At 41.1% G+C, this 27,040-nt stretch overlaps 2 protein-coding genes across 5 annotated transcripts in view; one reads left to right on the plus strand and one right to left on the minus strand.

Annotated features, from left to right (window-relative positions):
* The window catches only part of LOC124265541 (transcription elongation factor SPT6-like), a 46,419-nt gene extending 34,797 nt beyond the window's left edge, over nt 1–11,622 (plus strand). For both annotated transcript variants that reach the window (XM_046700326.1, XM_046700325.1), the window contains exons 26-38: nt 200–407; nt 1,306–1,453; nt 1,614–1,762; nt 2,039–2,179; nt 4,387–4,493; nt 4,570–4,658; nt 6,464–6,579; nt 7,445–7,567; nt 7,827–7,987; nt 9,288–9,478; nt 9,860–9,928; nt 10,052–10,200; nt 10,406–11,622. In XM_046700326.1, coding sequence (XP_046556282.1) covers nt 200–407; nt 1,306–1,453; nt 1,614–1,762; nt 2,039–2,179; nt 4,387–4,493; nt 4,570–4,658; nt 6,464–6,579; nt 7,445–7,567; nt 7,827–7,987; nt 9,288–9,478; nt 9,860–9,928; nt 10,052–10,200; nt 10,406–10,807 — 2,053 coding nt within the window. In that variant the 3' untranslated portion in view covers nt 10,808–11,622. The remainder of the gene's footprint in view (nt 1–199; nt 408–1,305; nt 1,454–1,613; nt 1,763–2,038; nt 2,180–4,386; nt 4,494–4,569; nt 4,659–6,463; nt 6,580–7,444; nt 7,568–7,826; nt 7,988–9,287; nt 9,479–9,859; nt 9,929–10,051; nt 10,201–10,405) is intronic.
* A 537-nt stretch (nt 11,623–12,159) lies between these two features.
* Nucleotides 12,160–27,040, minus strand: part of LOC124265544 (tocopherol cyclase, chloroplastic-like) — a 29,131-nt gene continuing 14,250 nt past the window's right edge. The window contains exons 1-3 of one of the 3 annotated variants that reach the window (XM_046700329.1): nt 25,226–25,395; nt 20,371–20,742; nt 12,160–15,063 (exon numbers count right to left, since the gene is read on the minus strand). In XM_046700329.1, the coding sequence (XP_046556285.1) occupies nt 14,257–15,063; nt 20,371–20,670 (1,107 nt within the window). In that variant the 5' untranslated portion in view covers nt 20,671–20,742; nt 25,226–25,395 and the 3' untranslated portion in view covers nt 12,160–14,256. Of the gene's footprint in view, nt 15,064–20,370; nt 20,743–21,147; nt 22,979–25,225; nt 25,396–27,040 lie in introns of those variants that run through there. The other 2 variants (XM_046700331.1, XM_046700330.1) reach the window with 2 other exon arrangements.

Consider the following 27,040-nt stretch of genomic DNA (forward strand, 5'->3'; position numbering starts at 1 on the left):
TGTCAAACTTATGGTTGTTGTGAAGTTTAGTCTCTGCATATTCCTTGTTTAGTCATCCTTTTGCGGTTGTGTTGAATCTTCTATAACTCAATAATTGGTTAGGTCCATTCTACGTGGACAGAACACTGTTTGATTGTGTATGTAAATCTGTTGCACATATTGTCTTGTCCCAGGTTGACAATGGTTTGCTTGTGTTTAGTACTGACAACTATGTGGATGTCCTGGATGCATCTCGAGTTCATCCGGAGGCGTACGAGTGGGCCCGGAAGATGGCAGTGGATGCTCTGGAGTATGACGACACTGCAGAGGATGCCAACCCAGCTGGTGCCCTAGAGGAGATCCTTGAGAGCCCTGAGAGGCTAAAGGACCTGGATCTGGATGCTTTTGCTGAGGAGCTGGAGAGACAGGTGAAATGGGGACAGAGAGTGGTGGTTGCTTAGAAAAAGGGGCAACTAGTGTTCTGTTGGGGCTAAGAGAGAGATAGCAGGGGTGGTTTTGTGGAAGCATTGAGAGGGAGCAGTGGTCACATCTGTGGGAGCTTTGAAATTAGGGGCATTGGTTAATGACAAGTGATTTTATGGTTGGCTAGAGAGCAGGGGTAGTGGTTAGTGGTAGGTTTGTGGTGGGTTAATGAGTGGGAAAGTGGTCAGTTTTGTGCTGGGTTTGCAAGAAGCCAGTGGTTACTTCTGTGGAAGCTTTGAGAGTAAGAGCAGTGGTTAGTTCTATGCTAGAGAGATGTTTGGTTAGATTTTTGTTAGATTTATGGTAGACTTTGAAGGAGGGGGAAGTGGATAGTGTTGTCAAGGCAGTTGCTAGCCCTGTGGTAGTTTGTAGACAATCCATACAAAAGTGGTATATATTGTGGTATCTCATGATCCGTGCACAACACTCAGGTCACATGGTCAACACAGTTTTAGTTTCAATGTTAGTTTTTGCAGCTTTACACCTCAGACTTGGAGGGTCTTCACCCACACTGATGTAAATGCGGTTAGGCAATTGACTTTGTTTGGAAATATGCCCCAGTAACCCCAGAAGGTAATTCAGTAGGATGACATGAGAAAGTGACTCCCGACCTTTCTCACCCTTCTTTGGGGTTGAACATACCCAAGGGAGCTACAAATATGCTTCAAGTGCACATGAACCCATTGGACAGGGTAATGATCATTTACTGATATTGGTAAATGGAATTGGTGACATGTTATTTTGACTTAGTTTGCTATGGTTTGTCAGTTATGTCTGTTGCTCACCATGAAATGTTGATGCAAAGGTCTTCATCAGGTTCATCAAAATGTATTTTGCTATCAGGGTTATGGTGACAAACACATTACACTGTATGACATCCGGGCGGAACTGAACCAGAGCTACAAGGACCTGCGAACTCCATACAGATCACCCACAAATGAAGAAAGATTCAACATGATCACAAAAGAAACACCAGAAACCTTCTATGTCGGTAAGCAGACAGTGACAGCATTAGTGAAGGATTGTAATGAGCATTCAGATGATGATCTAGGATTGATATATCACAACAATAAAATGTAAAGAACTGATCAAAAGGATCTGATGTCAATACTTACGTGTACTCCATCATCAATATTTGTTATGTGTGTTAGGTAAACTGGTGATGTGCACAGTGACGGGGATTGCCCACAAGCGTCCACAAGGTGACCAGCTGGACCAGGCTAACCCAGTCCGGAATGATGAGTCCGGACTCTGGCAGTGTCCATTCTGTCAGAAGGATGACTTCCCAGAACTGAGCGAGGTACCATACTTACATACATAAGCACTATGCCGTTTGTTCTATCAGTAATTAGGCTCTGGCATTTCACTTTTAATTATTAAGTTCTAGAGGTCTGTGATGGTAAAACATGCACAACCCCATTTGGCCAAAAGAGTTTTGTATGCAAATGCTAAGGTGATTGTATCTCCCATACTTGAACATAGGCATTTGATAGTCGTAGTGTTAAGGTAGCTTTTTGCAATGGGGCCTTGTACTTCTTGGTATGTTTGTGAGTACACTGAAACTGTCTCCTGGCAGGTGTGGAGTCACTTTGATGCGGGGAACTGTCCTGGGGCAGCAGTTGGAGTGAAAACTCGCATGGATAACTCCGTCACAGGCTTCATCCCGACCAAGATGATCAGTGACAAGCAAGTGAAGAACCCAGAGGAGAGAGTACAGGTAAGACTAGCCAAGTATATCTAGTTAGACTTTGTGGCTAACAGTCATCCTGTTACAGGGTATGTAGGATGTAATAATCTTTACTGTGGTCACCCCAACAACTCTGGATTGGTGGATACCTTGATAGACCCTTTTCTGGTCTGTTCTATATATAACAGATACTCCCTTTTATTAACCCATTCAACACCGCAGGCCGAATAATCGGCCACAACGTTATGAGTCCCCAGACACCGGAGGCCGATTAATCGGCCAGGCAGTAGTCACGTCAAAATGAGACATAATTTTAGGAACCTACCTGACTTTTGATTCATATATCAAATCTATCACATTTCACAATGTCTGAAAACACTTATTAAATTTCAATTTATCATATATTATCAGCAGAATTAAAATTATAAACTATTTTTCGCAATATTATTGAAAACAACGATTCTCGGACACATGCTTGACGCGGGTCCACAATAACATTGTCAAAGAGCAAAGTAACGATGTTTGAGGAAATTATTAAATAAATTGAATAAACTAATGAATAAAATCAACAACAGCATTCATAAAAGTTGTCAAACGTACATATAAAATTACTATTTCCATCTTTTGTGCGATCATGTAATGCAAGTCAAGTCACTGACAAGTGACATCTCGGCTCGCACGCCTCAATCTTCACTCGGACACGATGTTTAATGCGAAAAATACATACATGAAGCATTTTGTCACAGGTCATAACCTAGCACGACACGTCCAATAAGTTCCATAATTTTACATTTATTGGTAGCGATTTCTTGCTTAATATGTTCAGAATAGCATTATTTTACCCAAAACTTTTGTCCAAATCTAAAAGATTTCGCGTTTACGAGGATCGGTATCCATTGCCGTAATATGATTGGCTGCCTTAGGTCACGGTGTCTGATTTTGACCAATCACAACCCTTATAGCAGACTGTGGCGAAAAGCGTCATTAGAAACCAATCTTTATCCAATAAAATGGCTTCTTACAACTGTGAAAATACTCTTGGCAAGGGTACAGTGATATTGTTGATGTTAAGAGTTTCGAACGATGCCCGACATCAAACGATTTGCGGCATGTTATTCATCTGAGAAAGCGAAAGCGGAGGTATTTTCAGTTGTTATGTCATTTTGCCGAGCCGGAAAGCCGCAGGATATCGGGAAATGGCTAACCATACATATTGTTTAAGAAATCTTTTATAATAATTTTCTGATTACGTAAAATGAAAATATAAAAAGAAAAAGGCGGGCAATTTATGACATGTCACAAATGGAAAAAATCGCCATAGTTTCTGCTCCTTCGTGGTTTATCTGGACGTTACAAATGTAAGCTTGCATTTTCATTCAAATATAAATTAATTTAAGTTGTAGTTGTATTATTTGAATAATATTATAAAAATAAACTCCATATTTATCAACAGTAGGATTAGATCTTTTAAATGGTGTATGGGATGTAGTAGCAATAACGTTTTACAAGCTTATAATTTCCTTCACAAACATAGGCTTCATCTATGACCTCAGAGTCTCTGGGAACTCGGTGTCATGGCAGTAAATGCCTCTGGTTGACTGGTGTTGAAAGAGTTAAGCATCAGAACAAACGTGTCAGATTGAAAGAAAAAAGAGCTTGACACTGTGTCTTCAATGATACCCTGGCTTTATAAAATGCCACTTCAAACATGTGGTTAGCTGTTATTGGACTAATTACATCAAATGTTTTTAGTTAAACAGACCATAAGACCTTTCACAAAGCATTTTTTCAAGATTATATTGAATTATGTTTTATCATGACAGACACATCTAGTACGAAAGCCATTAAATATGTTCAAGTTGAAGAAAGTAAAAGGTCATGTGACAGGTTGAACTGGCGAGAAACTTGCACTTGAAATCTAAAAATATAAAACAATGAACTCTGCCTATTATTGCCTTTGCTCAGCTCCTTGTGAGAATGAAGGAAACAACAGAGACAAGTAATCCTTCCTGCCTGATATGAAGAACTTACCTACAATTCCAGCAGATTGTAGAATACTACTTCTGATGTTTGCCTGCTACTTGCTGAAGATCGTTTCATTAGTCAGTCAGAAGCTATAATGCAGAAGAATATATGTGTAAATGTCTGTCTGATTTTGAGAAGATAAACATTACTGGAGTTTCTTTTGAAGACATCAATACGTTGATGATGACTTTGAGACCTCATTTGTGTTGTAGGTTGGGATGACAATACATGCTCGCATCATTAAGATAGATATCGACAGATTCCAGGTGGATATGACCTGCAAATCATCAGATCTTCATGACAAGGAAGGCACTTGGAAGTAAGTACATATCCTGTTGTGATTTAATCTTAGCATATGACTGAAACGGATGTCAACGGTGTGTTGTATGTTGTAGACCTCAGCGTGATGTTTACTATGACTGCGATGTGGAGAAGAGGGACATCGAGAAGGAGCAGGAGAAGAAGAAACAGCAGGCCAGACAGAGTGAGTAATGCACACACCCAGCATCGGTTACAGACGAGCTGTCATGGAGTGACAGTTCCTGGCTAGCTGTCATGCTGTATGTCATGGAGTGACAGTTGCTGGCTAGCTGTCATGCTGTATGTCATGGAGTAACAGTTGCTGGCTAGCTGTCATGCTGTATGTCATGGAGTAACAGTTGCTGGCCAGGTGCATTGTTGTATGTCATGGAGTAACAGTTGCTGGCCAGCTGTCATGTTGTATGTTATGGAGTAACAGTTGCTGGCCAGCTGTCATGTTGTATGTCATGGAGTAACAGTTGCTGGCCAGCTGTCATGTTGTATGTTATGGAGTAACAGTTGCTGACTATCTGTCATGTTGTATGTCATGGAGTAACAGTTGCTTGCCAGTGTCATGCTGTATGTCATGGATTAACAGTTGCTGGCTAGCTGTCATGTTGTATGTCATGGAGTAACAGTTCCTGGCCAGCTGTCATGTTGTATGTCATGGAGTTACAGTTGCTGGCTAGCTGTCATGTTGTATGTCATGGAGTAACAGTTGCTGGCCAGTTGTCATGCTGTATGTTATGGAGTTACAGTTGCTGGCTAGCTGTCATGTTGTATGTCATGGAGTAACAGTTGCTGGCCAGCTGTCATGCTGTATGTCATGGAGTAGCAGTTGCTGGCTAGCTGTCATGTTGTATGTCATGGAGTAACAGTTCCTGGCCAGCTGTCATGTTGTATGTCATGGAGTAACAGTTGCTGGCCAGTTGTCATACTGTATGTCATGGATTAACAGTTGCTGGCTAGCTGTCATGCTGTATGTCATGGAGTAACAGTTGCTGGCCAGTTGTCATGCTGTATGTTATGGAGTTACAGTTGCTGGCCAGCTGTCATGTTGTATGTCATGGAGTAACAGTTGCTGGCCAGTTGTCATGCTGTATGTTATGGAGTTACAGTTGCTGGCCAGCTGTCATGTTGTATGTCATGGAGTAACAGTTCCTGGCCAGCTGTCATGTTGCATGTCATGGAGTAAAAATTGCTGGCTAGCTGTCATGTTGTATGTCATGGAGTAACAGTTCCTGGCAAGCTGTCATGTTGTATGTCATGGAGTAACAGTTGCTGGCCAACTATCATGTTGTATGTCATGGAGTAAAAATTGCTGGCTAGCTGTCATGTTGTATGTCATGGAGTAACAGTTCCTGGCAAGCTGTCATGTTGTATGTCATGGAGTAACAGTTGCTGACTAGCTGTCATGCTGTTTATCATGGAGTAACAGTTGCTGGCTAGCTGTCATCTTGTATGTCATGGAGTAACAGTTCCTGGCTAGCTGTCATGCTGTATGTCATGGAGTAACAGTTCCTGGCCAGCTGTCATGCTGTATGTCATGGAGTAACAGTTGCTGGCTATCTGTCATGTTGTATGTCATGGAGTAACAGTTGCTGGCCAGTTGTCATGCTGTATGTCATGGATTAACAGTTGCTGGCCAGTTGTCATGTTGTATGTCATGGAGTAACAGTTCCTGGCTAGCTGCCATATTGTATGTCATGGAGTAACAGTTGCTGACTAGCTGTCATGCTGTTTGGCATGGAGTAACAGTTCCTGGCTAGCTGTCATGTTGTATGTCATGGAGTAACAGTTCCTGGCCACCTGTCATGTTGTATGTCATGGAGTAACAGTTCCTGGCAAGCTGTCATGTTGTATGTCGTGGAGTAACGGTTCCTGGCTAGCAATGTGTATCTTGTCACCTTTGTTATTTTCATACAATTGCTGTGAATTAGACACTCCATCTGGCCGTTTACTGTATTATGTGTAAATGTTGCCTTTCAGCCTACATAAAGCGTGTGATAGTTCACCCATCTTTCCACAATATCGGGTACAAGGAGTGTGAGAAACTGATGACTAACATGGACCAAGGGGACGTCATTATCAGGCCCAGCAGCAAGGTATGCATGCAAGCTCATTTTACCATCCTCTGCTGGTATTGTCATCAAGTTAATAAATGAAGCAAGTTACCTATTGGGAAGTCTCTTAGAAGTGATGAGCTTGAACACATATCGACTCTTTGACAAGAGAGCTAACTGAGGAAAATCTGCTTTGTCATTAATGGGATCTTGATAATAGAAACATCTGGCATTTCTAAAGACGAGTGAAATATTTTCATACTGCCTAGGAAATAGAAACACTACTGTATTAGTGGGGTGTCTGTTATACATTGCTGTGTAAACTACCAGTTTCCCCTGTATACTCTGTCCTCTCATTGACGATCTTGTACAACTTGTCACATGACTTTAAATGGGGTGTCTGTTATACATTGCTGTGTAAACTACCAGTTTCCCCTGTATACTCTGTCCTCTCATTGACGATCTTGTACAACTTATCACATGACTTTAAATGGGGTGTCTGTTATACATTGCTGTGTAAACTACCAGTTTCCCCTGTATACTCTGTCCTCTCATTGACGATCTTGTACAACTTATCACATGACTTTAAATGGGGTGTCTGTTATACATTGCTGTGTAAACTACCAGTTTCCCCTGTATACTCTGTCCTCTCATTGACGATCTTGTACAACTTGTCACATGACTTTAAATGGGGTGTCTGTTATACATTGCTGTGTAAACTACCAGTTTCCCCTGTATACTCTGTCCTCTCATTGACGATCTTGTACAACTTGTCACATGACTTTAAACGGGGTGTCTGTTATACATTGCTGTGTAAACTACCAGTTTCCCCTGTATACTCTGTCCTCTCATTGACGATCTTGTACATATTGTCACATGACTTTAAACGCTGCATGTATGTGTCCAGGGAGCCAACCACTTGACGTGCACATGGAAGGTTGCTGATGACATCATGCAACACATAGACATTCGTGAGGAGGGCAAGGAGAACGACTTCAGTTTGGGGCGCTCTCTTTGGATAGCACAGGAGGTAAGTGGGAAACTAAACAGTCTTTAAATGCATATTCTAAGTCCCTTCAATATACAATGACCTTTCAGTGACATACAATATAATTTGCTGAAAGATGTACTGTAAGCTTGTGTTTCTTCTGATGTCCTGGGATACTTGATCTAAGGCAAAACTGATGAATAACTTTATAACATTACAGACAACCCTGTGAGATTAGGGTCATCATGCACTGCTTGTAGGACACAGTTACATTTAATGTTATAAATCATTGCATGAATAGGAATTTGAGGACCTGGATGAAATCATTGCCAGACATATTCAGCCCATGGCAGCATATGTGCGGGATATTGTGGGCTTCAAGTACTACCGTGATGCTGAAGGTGGCAAGAGAGAGATCCTTGACAAGTTGCTGATTGAAGAGAAGAAAAAGGCTCCATCCAGGTGATTTGCTGTATTTTTCTGTTCACTGGAACATTGGTGAGTAAGGCTCGTCAACTGTGCAGGTTGGCACATGGTTATTCATGTTCTTTGTCTGTCATCTATCAGTCAACTTTCACCTTCCACCAAGCAGCTGAAGAAATGTGTATCAACATATGGAATGTTCAGTGGCATGAGAGGCAGTGGGGTAGCCTAGTGGTTAAAGTGTTTCCTTGTCACGCCAATGACCTGGGTTCAATTCCCCACATGGGTACAATGTGTGAGGCCATTTTCTGGTGTCCCTTGCCGTGATATTGCTGGAATTACTTCCATGATAACATATTTTGAAACTTATCCTCCTACATCCTGTTAACGCTTGCTTGTCCTTGTCACCATCTTGCTCTCATTGATATTTGGAGTCTCCTTCACCTGGGATGTGTCTCTCCCATACTGGCTAGCGACCAGTTATCGCCGCGTACCAGTTATCACCTGGCTGTAGCGCTTGCGCAAACATCTTGATTTTAAAGCCTATCGCCTATCGTGAAGTGTCAATGTATGTCAAGTCAAGCTGTCTGTGCAAGCTCTACAGACAAGTGTTGGTGTTGGCGATAACTGGTATGCGGCAATAACTGGTCACTAGCCAGTAGGGTAGCATGGAGAGTGCTGATAAAGCTCAGGAAGGATAGGCTTGGTACAGAAAGTTAAGCAGAGCTTACAGAGCTGTTCTGACTTTCACCCGACTTAAACGCTGGGGCAGTTTCGAAGAACATGCTATCTGGGACTGAAGTCCCTTGACAAATGATACAGAGAGAAATGACATAATTAGGGACTGCCCCACTCCCTGGGAGTTTGTGCTGAGAATCACGAAGGTGGTAAATGAAGCATCCCATCACAAGTATGCGCAGAGGATGAGAAATCTTGGCTGGCCTCCTTGTGAGCTAATCATCTCATGGTTGTCATCTTCCTACATCTGTGGCCCACCATCCAAGTGCATAATGTGAGAAAGGATAAGTTTCATTTTTTATAAAAAAATTTAGCTATAAATTGTTAGGCTCCAAGACAAGAGAGTGATTCTATCTGGCAGTCACATGATTAAATAGGGCCAGGTCTCCTGCTCTGCTTGAGCTTCTGGTGATTGTCCTTGATCAGTAATTGGAGGAAGGGTGTGTTCAGGCAAGCTGTTCAGGGAGGCCTGACACTTTCTTCCAGATCGTTTCCATTCCGCAGTAGAAAGAACAAGAAATTTGTAACTATGTGTCAAGTTTTGAAATCATCAAAGTTTTTGTGTTTCATGCTGCTCATTGGTGTTTGTTTTGTGTTTTAGAATCCCGTACTTCTTCAGCGTGTCCAAGCAGTACCCTGGTAAGTTCCTGCTGTCCTACCTTCCCAGGACCAAACCCCGCCATGAGTACTTCTCAGTGACAGCAGAGGGCCTCAAGTACCGCACACAAATCTTCCATTCCATCAACTCATTAATCCGCTGGTTCAAGGAACACTTCCGAGACCCTATTCCAGGTGAGAGCCCATGCCACTTATGTCATATAGTCAGACTTCAGCTACTTATCACAACATACTGTACGTCTCTTGGTTGTATTACTTTAGCTTGATAGCCATGTAAAAATCTACACTGAAACATCACTCTATGCCACAAACTAGAAGTTATCCATAACGTTATATTGTTCATTATCGACCGCAAACTTATAGAATGCTGATCATACAATCAGACTTCAGCAGCTTAGAGGGTATAAACGTACACAGGCTGTGTGGTGCACCACAAACTGTACTGAATGTTGTAAAGACTGCACTCATTGCAGTCTGCATATGATCTTGTCAAAGGAAAATAACAGCCTGTATACATGATGTTAAGCCTTTACACTTGGACTTGTGTTATTTCAGGCACCCCTGCCAGTTCCCGCACCCCAATGGTATCTTCAGCGTACCCCACCCCCAGCATCAACCTTCAGAGTGAGTAGCCTCCGACACATCTTGTTGCTGTTGATTGTGACTGATAGTGCTATACACATACCTATTTTGATTATGTTGATGTATGAAGTGAACTGCTGATCAAGCGTGTCCCTCCTTTATCAGATGTGGATCCCGCCACTATCCAGCGTGCAGCAGCCGTCCTCCCCAACAACATCTACAACACGCTGGCACAGGTAGCCAATGCTACACCGCAACAGTTTGGGTCAAACCGCAACTTTGCAGGTGCATATAGTGGTGGCTTTGGATACCAGGTAAGTTATGTTGCTGTCATGTGTAAGTTAATGCCACCTAACTCTATTTGGAATAATACACAAAGACAGTGTGATGAAATGTATGTTGCAAAACTGTTAAAGTTGAAAATTGTAGTTGTCTTTGAAAAGGATAAATTGCAGGTACACTGGTAAAATTAGAAGCCATTGAAAGATAATACAGTGTTATGATCTGTTCATGTTCCAGCAACCCACACCCCTGGGTATGACTCCACTTGTGACCCCCTCCTACCATGGTCAGATAGCCACTACCCCAGGAGGGCAGCCCATCACCACACCTTCCTACAACCCTACACCACGCTCTGCCTGGCCACCCACTACACCAAGGACTCCTGCCCGTACACCCCAACATAGGACCACACCCGCCAGCCCGCGACACAGCATGACCCCGACCCTGCACCTACCCTCCACCCCTGCTGCCACTGATTGGGCCAAGGCAGCTGAGATGTGGGCCAAGAGGAAGCAGGAGACCCGCAAGCCGACCACACCTCGCTCTCATAGTTCTCCTCGTGTGCGGCCATCACCTAGTCCCATGCTGGACAGCAGTCCAGATGGCGGAGACGCCACACCCCTCATCGATGAGCGCTGAAGCCCAAGAGAGTGACAAGAGCAATGCTTATGTTGTGCTAGCTTGAGATGACATCTCTCAGCTGGATAGCACTAATGACCAGATCTTCAGCAAGTTAACATCCAGGTGATGTCTTGACAACTTGTGTATGTTGAAGCTGGCAGGTAGAGTGTGCCCCTGGTCCTGTACATACAGTGGGCAGCTCCGATTGTATTTGCTGACAGTACTGCTGGATACCACCATACATCACAACTGTTTGGCTGCCAGGCAGCAAGGAGGGGCTTCATCTGTTTGCTATGAGTAATGTGAATGTATTGTGTAGATTGATTGGATCTGTACATACTCACAATGCAGGTTAACCATGTCAGTTACTTTGCCATGTATTGTGTCAAAGGATGTCCTTATTTGTATTTATTGCTTGGATACTTGTTCATAAAGTAGTAATGATGTTGCAGGTATTTCACAGAGCAGGAATCATGAATCAGTTTCATACAGTTTGGCAAGGATGTTTGCCTCACTTTGTAATTACACACAGCTTAATTGTGAATCATGTATTCTCAACATTTTCAAACAGTTTGTAATACAAGGTTACATAACACTGAGGAATTGCTGACATGTACACAAAATGAACTTGCCTGCCGCCAGAAAGGGCATACAGATTATTTGTAGAGGGACTGGAGCTACTTTCTGTTTGAGAGAATACCTTTTTGAAATGGACATTTCCTGTGACCTATAACAATATGATTTGATCCACCTGTCTGTATTCCTCATTCTCCATTTGTCAGGACAGTTACATTGTATAAAGCATATCTTGATATTAAAATAATTCTTCACAATAGTGAAATCTGTCATATTTTGTAGTGCTCAGATCACTGAACACCAGACAGTCGAGACATGAATCAGTTCCAGTGAATACTTCAGCCTTCTCACCCAGAATGTGCTCTTGGCTGTCTTAGTATCTTAACCAGAATCAGGTTTTCTCCGTCTTATTCGTTTTAGGATTTATTACAATGCAATAAGTTTTTGTGATGTTTATATTTGATGCAATATTTTGGAGCATCTCTGCTTGTTGTATACAGGAGGATGTATTTAGAATAGAGTTGTTTAGTGGCGGTCCAATTAATTGAAATAATTGAAGATTGGGCACAGTGACTAAACGACCAAGCAATTGATCATGTTTTCCACAAGGTTGGTTTTGACTCAAGTTACATAACATAAGCACTACAAGCTCATTCCAAGTCACGATTGAATTTAACTTAAAGACTCCATGAAATTCATGTTCCTAACATACCAGTCATCATTTATTGATGAAAAATTTGCAAATGCATGTTGTTCAATTTGAACCAAACACACACACACCACACACACACAAAGAAAAGAACAAGTGTTTTCTTTATTTAATGTCCATTAACAAAGATAACCAACAGAATTTGATAAATGACGCTAACCAAATATTTCCGATGATTGATCAGCTGTAATGAACCAATCATCAATTACATGTATGCGATTTTAACCAATTCCCAACACTAGAGTTATGTCAGCCATTATAACACTGGGCATCATTGACAAATACCACAATGGCTAGGTCTAACCTGACGCATCCACCCATTTCTATTGTGGTGAGCCACCTGGGGTGCATGCAGCACGCTGTGTGTGAACACATGACCCTTCATGTGTGTGAGGTCAAATGACCACCATTTCATGTCTATAACCACCAACACTTGTTCAGAAGTTTCTGGTGAAAAAAACGTTACAAATCCTCGAGAGATAAACAATTCTCATGCCACACCTTACAAGTGTTGATGCTGCCCCTCTCTGTGCCCAACGTATACATATTTGGCCAATTCTGACACTAGTAAAACATAATGAACATCTACGTTGGGCACAGTTGCACCTGCACTGCGTTTAATTTAACTAAAATATCATAACACTGTGCAGGATATTTGTCTTGAGACATATGAAGGAGTTTATACCAGTATTTCATACATCTAGTAAATAGTAAAAGTAGCAACATGATTACCAAATGACCACATTTCCCTAACACTGCAACCTTTAAGCCAATTCATAAAACAAATTTACAAGACATTGCTTGGAAACATCATAGAAACATCCATTCATTAACACCCCATTCATTAACATTGTTATGTAACGATGTTAAATAATAGGTTTAATCTGAAGGTCAAACATTCTGAACAATACCTTTGGAGAAATATGGGCAAAAATATATAGGCAGAAATACATAGGCAAGTTGTTTTATAGGCACGAGGGCTTTACAAGCTTTGTACACCAATGTCTGAAAAACCAAAACCTATGTGTTCCAGTCCACCCATCTGTGAATGGGTAAGAATTGGAAATGCCACATTAACTCGTTGCACCAAGTGGCTGCAAGAGTTGTATGATCCCCAGAAAGTTCAGACTGATAATATGATCAGTAATATGATTAACATCCAGTGTTTGAGGGAAAACAAAGCACCTTTGAGCCGGTTGAGCTGGATGTTGGTGCGCGATACAAATATTACCGGTAGTATAATAATAATAATAATATAAACCAAGACAATCTATTTGAAAACACAATGCCTAAATAGCTATAATATGTAGAAACCCTGACATGTGTGTCCCCAATTTCTACTTCTCATAATTCCTTAATTTGCCTCCATTTCTATATACTAAAACTTCAGGTTTATTGAGATTACTTTTGAAAGCCAATTGCCACAAACTGTTTTAAGGTATCTATTTTATTTGTAGTTCAAGGACTATCTGAAAAAGTGCACAAATACAAAAGCATACAAAAGTGAAAATCATTCCATTAGATCCTGGTGTACCAAGGTTCCTCTACCACCAGACTGTTGGATATCATTCTCTAACTGGGTAATAAATAGTACAAACAAAAGATGACTTAAATGCAGCCTGGTCTAACACCACTGGGATAATTAAACAAATGTGATATACTGTTCTTTGAAATTTTAACCCAGTATCATATTTTGGAATAAATGTCCTTTATAATAGAAAACATTTTCCTATGAATTCAGGCAAAGAACAAACCAAAGCAGGTCCTTATTAACCAAATCAAAGGCAGGAAAACCTTCCTTTTGATTTCAACAGATATTGTAGTGTACACATAATGACAACTGTAGAGTAGCATTCTGAAAACCGGCCTGACTTTCGGGAAGTGTTTCGTATAATTCAACCAACTGCGTGAAAACCTTTTTATACATGGATAACAAATCAAGGAAAGTTCATGAATGTCAGTCACAGTTGGATGGGTGGTGATTTTCATGAGTCTCATGAGAGTTTCTGGACCTCTGGTACATACCTGACTAGCATGTGGTATCTCTAAGGGCACAGAAATATTACTGTTTATCAGCTGCGAACCACATGACACTGTTGGATTTGATGGTACTGCAGCCACTAATCCTCTTGCACCTCAATGGCAGCTTCAGTTCTATACTTCCACATATACATTAGGTGCATTATGAGCTACATTTCTCATTACAAACATATTTGCCTCCAAACTCTAAGGCATAGTGAGAGATGTGTTGTTTATCAATCAGCCTGCCGTACTTGAACACCATGATGTCTGCCGTGGCACTGTAGCTTTCAACACAAGCCCGGCGGAACCCTGTGGTCTCTGGTCCATATAAACAGTCACTGAAGGCTCTTGGGTCACTACTGAGGTGGATGTGCAAAGTGTGTACCAACCCAATCGCCGTCAGATTCACGCTGCCTCCACACCCATCATGGCTACTTTCAACTTTACTGTCAACAGGCGTGTAGTCCAATGTTAGTTGTTTGGCAGGATTCCTGTAGCCAATCAAGTAGGCTGTTACAGTTATGATATCTTTGACAATTCCTCCCGACAGTGACAGACTTACGTTTGAAGTTGGGTTGACCCCCTGAGCCCAGATCCATGCAGGAGGAAACGATTTGCCCCAGTTCTTCTCCATGTGAGCCACAGCATTCTTTCCAGTCACCTGGAGGCCAAGATGAGGTACACTAAACTCATACCACTTGACCTTCGAGCGAAGACTGTATACAAACCAGTGGAGAGGGAGGGGCAGATGTTCTAGCCAGCCCTCTGGACCCTTCCCTCTGGGACCCCATGGAATGGGAGAAGATATTTCCCCTCGGAATATGGCGCTATCTGTCTGGAAGTTAAATTGTGTTCTATTTTCTTTTACATTGAAGGAGATATTCTTTCCAGTCGACCATTCAAAAACTGCTGGTGAAATGTCATCAGGGTCCTTAGTAACTGGAGATCCATTGACTGTAATGCTCATCTGAAACAATTATGTTGCGTTAAGTTGAGTCTGTGTAATTCACTGCCCAGCATTGAGCATCTTTTCAACAGATGACTAAAGTGAGTGAGTAAGTTGAGTTTTACGCCGCACTCAGCAATGTTCCAGCTATATGGCGGCAGTCGGTAAATAATTGAGTCTGGACCAGACAATCCAGTGATCATCAGCATGAGCATCGATCTGCGTAATTAGGAACCGATGACATGTGTCAACCAAGTCAGCGAGCCTGACCACCCGCCTCTTACAAGCAGAATCGCCTTTTGTGGCAAGTATGGGTTGTGGAAGATCTATTTTACCCCGGATCTTCACGGGTCCAAATACTAAAGATTGCCCAGAGTTGGGTAGCACTCTGTAAACAGTAATGGTATGATCCATCACCACAGCAGATTTTCCAAGATGGCAGCACTTCCACTGGAATATACCACAGCCTGAGATGCAGCCATCTTGGAAAAGACACCACCTCACTGCAGTATGATGGCACTTCCTATCACATGACTGACTCAGCTATCATCAGTTGAGGGCATATTCATAGAAAAGAGAGGGATGATGGTGATGCTGGGTCAGGGCACTGGGGGAGGCTGGAAAACAAGAAGCAGGTACACATAACTTACAATACAACAGGTGTTTCAAACATGCTTACCCTTGGAGGAGCCAATAAAATAACCATTAGAACAGTGGGAATGAATACATTTGACTGACATCTGTACACAAGGTCCATGCTTCAGCCAATACATACACCATGGTGAAGACATTGTTGAAACTTTCATAAGGCCAAATAAAAAAATGTTGTGGTTCCGATTACACCTCTTTAAAATTTAGGGTAGGTAGGTAGGTAGGAATTCTCTTTTTTTTTTTACAATTTTTTTAGAAGTAAAGTATGAACTAATAACACATTTATCAATGTATAAGTGTTCATTCAATCAAGCTTGTGGCCATCATGTCAACTTTCTCTATAAGAATGACCGATGTCCATTGGTGCCGGGCAAAAACAGTGGTATCTGAAAGCTTATTTTATTCATACCTCTTTAAAAAACTAGGGTCGGCACCAGAATTCAAGGGTCAGTCGGATAATCGGAACCACAACCTTTTTTTAGGCCTAATACTCCCCTCCCTGTGCATACAGACAGTTTCCAAGGCAGCTGCTGGGACAAAGTTGAACCAAATTAAGAGATTCACAAATGACCCATCCCAAATTCTTAAGGCGATACTCGAACATGGGTCCCCACTTTTGGCATTTCAGTGGAGTTATGGTGATGGTGCAGGCATCTGGGTCAACATCAATACCAGCTTTTCTGTCTTCATGTCGTGTTTCAATAGGTCCATATTTTCAACAGCGAGAATCCTGGGTTTACATAAGACCTTTGGATGATTGCTTTGCATGTTATGACATCATCAAACTGCATGTGATGACATCATGCCTTACAACTGCCTTGAAGTCTACTCTTGGAACTGGAAACTGTTATAGTGAGTCAACTCCATTGCCTGGGGAAAATGGGGTTGGGAACCAGTCGTGTGGGTCGCTCTCTAAGTCAAATTGGTCCTTTACAGAGTAGCAAGCATCACACAACCATGTCTCCCAATACAACCCTTTTCATAACAGAAATATAGACAATAAAAACTGACATATATTTGGTTTCTACAAAAGGGCAAAGGTGGCATCTGAGCAGCTACACTAGGACCTGCAACCATCTATGATCGAGTTCCGAGGGCAGAACATGAACCATGAAAGAGCTGTTGGTTTTGCTGACTGGTTATGTGTCCCAGCCAAAAGGGGAGACATAGTGTTTTTGGCTGGCGTACGTGTCCCCATAATATTCCCAGACATAACTGGAAAAAGTTGTTCAGTGAACCGTGTTATATGCATTGCTCATCAGTCAAGATGATGTAGACAAACTATATTTTCTTATGTTTCCATGCAGACAACCAGGGTAGGGATTTTACCATTTTTCAATGAAACTTATTCATTGCTCATCAGCTTAAATGGTGCATTTTGCTATACTGAAATTTATCTAAATTGTCATTTTGCCACAATTACATGGATCTTATAATTAGTCAGACCACTCTCATCTTCATTTCCGAGGATTAACATGCAAACTAATGAATATTTTTGCATGTGCAATGAGAAAATGATCAATACTGCCTTTTTATATTTTCAACTCATAATTTATTTAACTTCTCCTGTTTCTATGGATACAGTTTGGACTTACTTTCAAACAAGTAGTGGTAATTAATATTTTTGCATGAAACCATGATCTTTCCATGCTGTAATTTATGGGTATGTGTGCATTTTACTATAATCAGTATTTGGATTCCCACATTTCCATATAAACAGTTCACACTGGGTCTCCAATAATAGTAGCTGACAACTTCATTAACTAAAATATGTACATGTTGTTGTTTCTTATTTATAGTAACATCATGAAGTAATATATAAAATAAAAGGAGGGTTGGGGAATATGTTTTTTATATGAGTAAAATCAGATTCTAGTTTCTTCTGTGAGTCTTAAAATTTACATGAGCCTTAGCTTTGATTGTATTACAAAGGTCCAACTGCACCATCCCAAGGGTACAATGGACCATCCTAAGGGCACAATGGACCTGGTCCCAAGGGTACAATGGACCGACCATCCCAAGGGCACAATGGACCATCCCAAGGGTACAATGGACCATCCCAAGGGCACAATGGACCGACCATCCCAAGGGCACAATGGACCATCCCAAGGGCACAATGGACTATACCAAGGGTACAATGGGCCGACCATCCCAAGGGCACAATGGACCATCCCAAGGGTACAATGGGCCGACCATCCCAAGGGTACAATGGACCATCCCAAGGGCACAATGGACCATCCCAAGGGTACAATGGACCATCCCAAGGGTACAATGGACCGACCATCCCAAGGGTACAATGGACCATCCCAAGGGTACAATGGACCATCCCAAGGGTCCAAGGGTACAATGGACCATCCCAAGGGTACAATGGGCCACATTAAATCAATGTACGTGTCCTGCAGTCAGCAAATGGGTGTTTTTGCACATAACCATGAATTTCAAGAGTGTCTCAGATAAATCTTGGCACTGTCGCATCACATTCATATTCAACTCCATAAACATCAACAGCTTAACAAAACTCGGGTTAACACATGCTTGCACAATAAGATGGATTGCTAAAAGCTGACCTATTCTTTCAAAACAGCTGTAGTAAAATGTGAAAAGTTACAAGTAAAGGAAAACCTTCAACTGCCATCACCACGACGATGTTGACTAACAACTTGATATGATTATGGAAGATCGATGCCTCACCAGATGTCACAGCAGATACAGTAAGCAGCACTCATGAGAGAGTTGGGAACATTGGTGGACAAAGGTTTCAATATGCTGGGTTCCGACTCCTGACTGGAAATGCTCCTGGATCATCTCTTGTAAGAATTTAGATGGTTCGGAAGCTGACACAGGAGAGTTAAAGGAGCTATTTGATACTGCTGATGTCAGCAGTCAGAAGCAGTGAAGAGGTCCTGTTCCATCAACTGGTAAGGTGACTGTTCCATCAACTGGTAAGGTGACCCTTCGGATATTGGGAGTTCTAGGATCATCATCTCTTGTAAGAATTTAGATGGTTCAGAAGTTGACACAGGAGAGTTTGTGGAGTTCTTTGGAACCATGGATGGTGCGTGACAGTCAGCCAGATACTGCTGATGTCAGCAGTCAGAAGCAGTGAAGAGGTCCTGTTCCATCAACTGGTAAGGTGACCCCTCGGATATTGGGAGTTCCTACTAGTAGACATTCTCCTGAAAGGTCAATATAGTCAATACTCTGCTAAACTGCATGATCGAGGCTATGGACAAATCACCAAAGATTTGTTGTTCCACTAGGCCAATGCACCTGTGCACAGGTCTGAAAAGGCTGCAATTCAAAACTGTGGCTTTCAATCATTGAACATCCTCCAGATTTAGCACTCTTAGATTTCCACCTCTTCCCAAACTGAAAGACAGAACTGTCTGGCAAGCATTATGATGATCTCACAACATCGTCTGTTGATGACCTCTCACACCACCAGGAAGACTTCTACACTGGCAGGTTCAGTCACTTCAGTATGTGTCCCACCCATACCAGTCTCCTTTTCTCTCCTTCAATCATGCGTCTCACCTGATTACTGTATATTTTCATCTCATTAAAACCAGATCTTACTTCTTGCTACTACTAAACAATGGTCTGAATACAGGTATGACAAATCAGAGCATCATTTACCAGACTGGGAAAGTAACAGTTGTACAGTCTTTTCTTATCATGCGACCTGGAAGAGGTAAACAGGATATTCAAAATGACAGTTGTTTGTCAAATGACTGATTCCACCATTGTCCATTTCTTTTAAAAGCAACAAACATTTGAATGGAAAGTATTTTGCATAGCCCACATGAGGCATTGTAACAGAATCTTTGCCATCAACTAGACATTCCAGAATGTTCGTTTGTGCTGTTTTCAAATTTTTGATTGAGAACTCGGACAAAATATATTCAAATAGTAGACTGCAATGGAGTGCCTTATGGCTCAAGAAAGCTGCTTTCAGGCTGGCTAATGCTGACTTCTTGTTTGTCATTTCATTCACAGTCAAGGTATGTAGAAGTTTTCTTTTGATGTGACTGTGGTGGGATATCCTCAGATTTTTATGTAGTTGCAAGGCCAGACCAATTCTATTTCTTATTTTACGGAGCCCCCTGTCATATTTTTTCAGTAATAATAAAAATAATAAAAATGAATTTTCCTCGCTCAAAAAATAGAATCCTAATGTTTTTATTGGCCCAAAATGTAAACTTACAAGAACATGTTATTTAGATTTTTTTTGCTCCATATACACTTCATAAATTGCCAAAAGTAAAATACTTTGAGTATTTAGAAGGAATATTACTTTGACTGGTGATTTTATTTATTTTTTTAGCTCCTGCCTTTAGGTTTTCTGAGGACAAACATCCGTAAAACAAGAAATAAAATTGGTCTGGCCTAAACAAGAAATAAAAAAAAATAAGATCTGATATTAATGACTGGTTACATATAGATACTTGCAGGAGTGCCGCCATCTTGGAAAATGCACTTCTTTGATTGGGATAGTACTAACAGCAAACACAAATACAATATTCCCTGCAGCTCAAGGAAACAAGGAAATTGGATATATAAGCATCTAGAAGCTGAATTGCTTTTAAATGAATGTCCATATTAAGTAAACAGGGCAACTTTATTAATTTGGATAAAATATATTGCAACACATTTTAGCTAACATGCATACAAACATACCTGTGATCTGTTGAAGAAACCATTGTAGGACATTAATTTGCATGTGGAACACCCGCCACTGTACAGGATGGAAGCTGCTACAAGTGGAGTGGTCAAGTCGGTTCTTGTGTTTGGAAGCACATGACCAAACAGGAGTCCGATGCTTTGGCCAGACTGGACATCCAGTAGTCTCATGTACCAGCCCTCAAAGTAGGGTCCGGTTGGAGGAAACAGGTGCGGTGAGAACTGGTTGGCTACCACCTGGAGGATATACAGGCTGAATAGGAGTGTGACGCGTAGCATCATTGACAGGGACGTCATCAGTGCTCAACTGTGATCAGTTCTTGTCTTGTCAAACAATTACCTCTGAGTTGTTCAAATCAAATAAGCCATCTGAAAGTACAAGTGTCATCAAGTTAGGGCCCCTTTAAGCTGTTATATTGAGAATTATAATACAAAACAGGTAACTTTCAGACAGATGCAGTCATAACCAACGAATTGTGAAATGTCTAAATCAACCCCAAACCTGAAACTCAAAATACCACTTAACAATCTAAGAATAGGCAATGTGAAACACCGGTATTACCTACTTCATGTAGTTGAAAATCAAACATATACTCATGGAAACGAATAAGGGAACAAAACAATTATGATGTATGCAAGTGTGTGTGTTTGTTTGTAAAATGAAAGCAAAAGTAACAGCATTTCAGATAAAATAATCTCTATAAACATGTTAACAATTTGTTAACAAATCATTTTTCATGATTTTCTTAAGGCATCAAGCATGTTTTAATTTACATTTTGAGATGCATTCAGAGATGCAAACAGTGAGATGAAGCATCGGCATACTGCTCCATGGTTGTCTGACCGGTGACAAAGTTAATTTTCACATGTTGTGTCTCGTCTTTAGATCGCGGTTCTTCTGTTTCTTGTATCTCAGTCTCCCAGATGACTGGAGCTGAATGATCTTCGTCTTAGTCTCAGCTTGCAGTCTCTGCAGTGTTGCTAACAGTTTGTTCAGGTTTGGATGTGGTGTCTTCATCATCCCATTCACCGTGTGGTGCCATCCCTCAACGTGGTTCCTCTCAAAGTGGTTCCAGGATGACCGATTGTCTCTGTTGATCCACTGGTCTGTGACATTAATCTGCAAACCTGTCAACACCTGGCACCTCTGACGGTCTGTCTTCAAGTGTCAGGAACCAACAGTCTTCAACTCTGTTGATGGTAGAAGGGGAAGCACCGCAGCACATCTAACAAAGGAATGAACAGCGGGGTTCCTCTTGTAGGGAACGTCTCTTGGGCATGCCTCCATACACACTGTGTATAGTGGAACAAACACCCTTAACTTCAGGGCCGGAAACACTGACAACACTAGTCCTGCATTCCATGCTGCTGTCTCCAAGTCCATGAACACTGTTGTCGGCGACGCAGGAACAGAGGAACGGGTACTGAGTGTGGAGAACAGATGTTCATAGGTCGTCTGCTTCTTGTCGGGTCGAAGGGCGTATGCCAGAGGGAACATCTCTCGGTCTAATTCTGGGCAGGTATTGTGTAGATCTTCTTGAAGAGCTTTCGGGCAGGACTTAAACATTCCATCACAGAACCAGGTGTAGGCGTTGCTCAGGTGTCGAAGATTGCCATCTGTGGAAAACAGGAGCATGTTCTTCCTGGTAGATAGTGGGAATCGGGGTAACTTCTTATCTGCTCCTCTTTCTGTACATACAGAAACGTACCCTACCCAAAATCAGAATACAGAAACGCATTCTAGGGCGATTCCATTACACACTGTGTCGTTTCTTGATCGAACTGTCATACTGTTGTATTAGATTTATTTGGTTGCGTTATATAAGAAACAGCCATACACAGTAATGAATGTTTCACAATGCACAATTTCACTTGCAGTCAGTTGAATGGGAACAAGTACACAGATCAAAGTTTCGGTTTTGGATTTCGGAATATGGACTCATCTCCCGTTTAGGGCACCGGGTACGTTTCTGTATTTTGACTTTGTTTAGGGAACACCTGGGGTACATATCATAGTACCTGTACTGCCAACAACGTTGACCCCCTTCGGCATTATTTACCGATATCTTAAAAAACATTATTGATATCTTTAGACAGAAGACATAAGATATCTTTAATTTCTTCATATATGTGAAAATGGCTTGCCATATTACAGTGCATAGGTGGAGGGAAGCATAGTTGAATTTGAACATCCTAACCATAATTTCCAGACTTCACCTTCAACCAAGATATTGAGTGCCGTATCTGGTGTATTTATATGGGTTTTCAGTGATATCGCATAGGCTTGGAACTGGGGGTCAGAGGGGTCAGTTGGCCACACCCATCTTTGAAGTGGGGTGGCATTGCCCCCACAACTTTGGAAGCATGACTAAATAATTTCCTGCATTTGCAAATACATATGAGAAAAAAAACATAAGCTTATGTATTTTTGAGAATCACCAATAATTACATTTGTTTCCAATGCTATGATTTTGAACACTGCCTGGAAGCTTAAAGCATAGAGTCCTTCGAGAGCTAAAGTTACCATATGACTTTGAAGCGGTAAATTCACCATAAATCCTGCATGATGTATGTCAATATAATAACATACATGAGGGCTCCAGATAATTTTTCAACATCAGAAGTACGTACTCCTTATTTTTTCAATATAGGAGTACTGGAAAACCTTAAGAGTACATTTAGAGTACTGAATGGAATTTAATGGAGTATCAGTAATCTTGTGTTTTGTTTCATGTATGCACCACAACATTGCTAGTCTTGTGTAAACAGGTCAATAAACAACAAAACAAATTGAATACTTTTTTTAAATAAATACGTCTGTAAATGATTCTAAGACCGTACACCATTGCTGTGGTGTGTATCTGCTACGTTTTCTAAATTATTTCCTACCGTATCGTGCATATTTTTTACCCGTACATACGCCGATACGGCCCTTATCTGGAGCCCTGATACGTCTTATCAACAGATATCATATACAATTCTAAAACCAGTTTGTAGTGACAAGTATTGAGGCATATAAGGCATAAATAAATTTTTGATATTTTTACTTATGCCATATATATAAAGCATGGCAACCAGGTGTATGCAGTATAAAACAATTGTTGAAACCATTGACATAAACATTCATAAACTTTTGGAACATCACTTTAAAAAGAAAGTTCTGAAAGGTGTCTAGTTTACGTCATCATATTAATATGATACAAAACTATGATGCAAGGCATAATATTGTTCTGATCAGTGTATTTGGACATGCCATTCGAATTGCATTTGGTGACTGCATATAACTTAGAAGTTAATCATTTCTATTATGTTGGTCTCTTTTAGTATGTCTTAGCAATGAATCCATGGTCCCAAACATAGGAGAATAAGGTATTCTAACACAATTCATAAGGATAATTGAAAGCTAAAAACTGGATGGGATGTATTTTGACTGAAGTTACTTTTCAGATTTGAACAAATATCAACTCTCTACATACTTGATTACTAGATAAAATAGATAACTTATATGAGTGGTACTATAATCCTCTTGGAATACATCCAAACTACACCCTCCGTTGACTTAAACAGATGAAAGGATGTTGTACAGGGAGATGCAGTACAGTCTTGAAAACTACTGAAAATGGAGGGTACTCTTCCGTTTGGCACATATTTGCCTTGCATCTATCCGCAAGTTCAGAATGTTGCTGTTAATATATCTGTCCTCAGTCAGTTTACCCGCCCTCCATACCAGACAACTGAGACAGTGATACTGAGGGAAAACCAAGTTCTATATGGATAGTCAACACCTTTATTACCCACGTGGTCAACGTATGGGTAGTTGCATATTAATCTCGTACGTCACACGAGTGTCGTATCGCGTTGACCTGTGTCGTAACGACTTGACCTGAAATTCTAACGATTTGATGGGATAACCGATGACCTCTCAATTAGGTCACATTCTGACGTAACTATTTTTTCATTCATAACAAACACGTGAATTCATTCATTCTACAACTTAAATGCATTGTGGGAATGTAAACATTGCGAACATTGCCGTGTCGCTGTTTAATTGTGAGTCGAACTGAGACATTATATCCGTGCGAAAACATAAACGCAATGTTTCCACCAGTGATGTTAGCCAATGAAGCAACTGGAAACCAAGAAACGAGGTGCAACGGAGTAGTTTACTGTAGGAGGCTGTACGAGGCGATGACAACTGACATGCATCGTGACGTCGGTTACCATGGCAGTGACGTCATTAGTGTGACGTCATGCAAATATTGTACTACAGTACAAAACTCTTCCGCAACCTCTTTATGAAACCGGTTTCGGTTTGAAAACCAAAACATAACAAAAATACGCTATTTTGTCAATTTAAATGCATGTAAGACGTGGGTAATAATAATAGAATATTGATTCGGTTCATTACATACGAATTATACGAACTCGTGATCTTCCTATGTTATCTGACCTCGCTTTCGCTCGGTCAGATACCATAGGAAGGACACTCGTTTCGTATAATTCGTATGTAATGAGACCTCGTGTAGTATTCTCTATGTATTGCACTGAAAGACACCGTTCGGTGTAGGCCTAACAACTAGTCTCTGAAATGAACATATTTTACAGAAAAAAAGTTCATAGTAAAAGAAATAAAATATAATGAGGAGACTTTCTTCATTTTCAGCCTGAAGCTGTAGAAATCTAGACTTGCGTGGGCTGTCTTGGATCTAATTGTTTCAGGGTCTGTATGACAGACTATGTAGGTACCAACAGTAACACTGTTATCAAGCCTATTGACGACTATCCTGGCTATTCTAGCTGCTGGATGGTCTGGTCTTATTCGCAACTACATAACTTCTTTGTACAAACTTACATTTGTTATTAACTTCTGGTCATCAGGTACACTACTGTTCTCTTTATATGCCAATTTCAGCCATCACAGGGTTCTCCATAACCACGTGATTATCACATGACCTCTTACAGGACTTCCCTTGTTGCTTTTCTTCTTCCCAGGAAATACCTGGATGATATCCCATAATTCTTGACTGGGTAACGATCTTCGCTGCGTCACCCGCAGCGCAGTTAATTTATTTAGTATATTTATATAGCGCCGAGTACCAGCTACAGCCCCATGCCAAAAGTATTCGCGGAAATGAAAACGAACGTGATATCGCGTCGCGGAGTTCTACATACGTTGTGTATGACTTTGAGACGACCCCCAGATGAAACCACTCTCCTACCCAGGGTTCCATTCGGCCAGCCAGCATAGCACCTCTGCCACAGGCCAGAAAAATGTGACGGTTCGTCACATCTGTCCATTTAATGAAATCAGGGACCATATACCGATATCGGTATATGGTCTCTGATGAAATGTACATATTTCTGAAACTCTTTTATTTTTGACGAGCCTACACATCTAATTAAACATCATTGATAGAGTGGTGTAGTTTCACTGAGAAAATATCCTAAAACATGTAACACTGTTTCGATTTGCGTGGCGATCCTTTGTTTACATAGGTAGTACGGCTTCAAGTGCTGTCATCGAAGCCAACAGAGAGCAAACGATGCAACCAGATTGATATCTAAATATGTATTGTCATAAACCTTACTGTCGTAGTTGTGGAAGAATATATATGTTACAATGTAAAACATTGTGAAGAGCGCGCCGAAAAGCTTGCCTAAGACCAGTCTCTTCTTATTATGAATATGCGCGCTTGTTTACAAACAAGAGAAAAAGTCCGGTCACGTGATATGCAAATTAGCCTGTGGCAGTGATGTTATGCTAAGTCATCACTGCGCCGGAGTGTGAGATGAAACGTCAACAACTCTGCTCGAGCTGTGACGTCATAATTTTGTCGTCTGCTCTCGTGTCGCCAGCGCTAAGGGATGAATGTAGAAATGGGCCGTAGGTCGTCAGAGCTGACAGATGATGTGAAATCATTAGTTGTGGAGTTAAAACTGAAAGGAAAACGATTTGTAGAGGTATCTAGACTGTTAGAAGTTCCTGAACTACATGTTCTTACATATGGAAAAAATATTTGAAAACGGGAAGTGTTGAAAATAGACGAAGAAGTGGGCAACCCTCCAAGATCACTGAGAGAGGTAGAAAGTCATTACTTCGCACCGTGGAAGTGTTTTGAAGGACATAATTTGGTAAGACTTCCGCCCGTATCCCCCCCCTAAATTGTAACTATGAGGAAAAAAATCTTTGAGTGGCATTTTCAGAAGTTGGATATGTCTTTCAGTATGTTCAGATACAATTTTTTTAAAACAAACTTTTTAAAACTCATCATTATGAGATGAAGAATAATTCAGGTGATATGATTTGACTAGAATGATACGGGCGGAATTCTTTCCCATAACTTTCATGTATAATGAGGGGAGAGGTGTGAAGAGGATGCGTATCATGCAGGGTTAAAGTGAACCGTGGAAAGAGGCTGTCATGATATTTAGACCATAGAAGATGGACTGTTAATGGTCAGTGGAATCAGATAATCTTTGAACAGTGATGAGTCTCAGATTGTCTTCGGACAAAATAATCGAGTATTTGTTTAGAGATCGTCAGCTGAAGCATACCGCCCAGAATGTATGTATCCGCCATGTCATCGCAAGGTATCTATTATGATCTGGGTATGCATTACCTGATTTGGAGTGGGAACTATCTGTGAAGTTGATGGAAACATAAATG

Source organism: Haliotis rubra, unplaced genomic scaffold (assembly GCF_003918875.1).
Source record: "Haliotis rubra isolate DU_JTF1 unplaced genomic scaffold, ASM391887v1 Scf983, whole genome shotgun sequence".
NCBI classification, from domain to species: Eukaryota; Metazoa; Mollusca; class Gastropoda; order Lepetellida; family Haliotidae; genus Haliotis; species Haliotis rubra.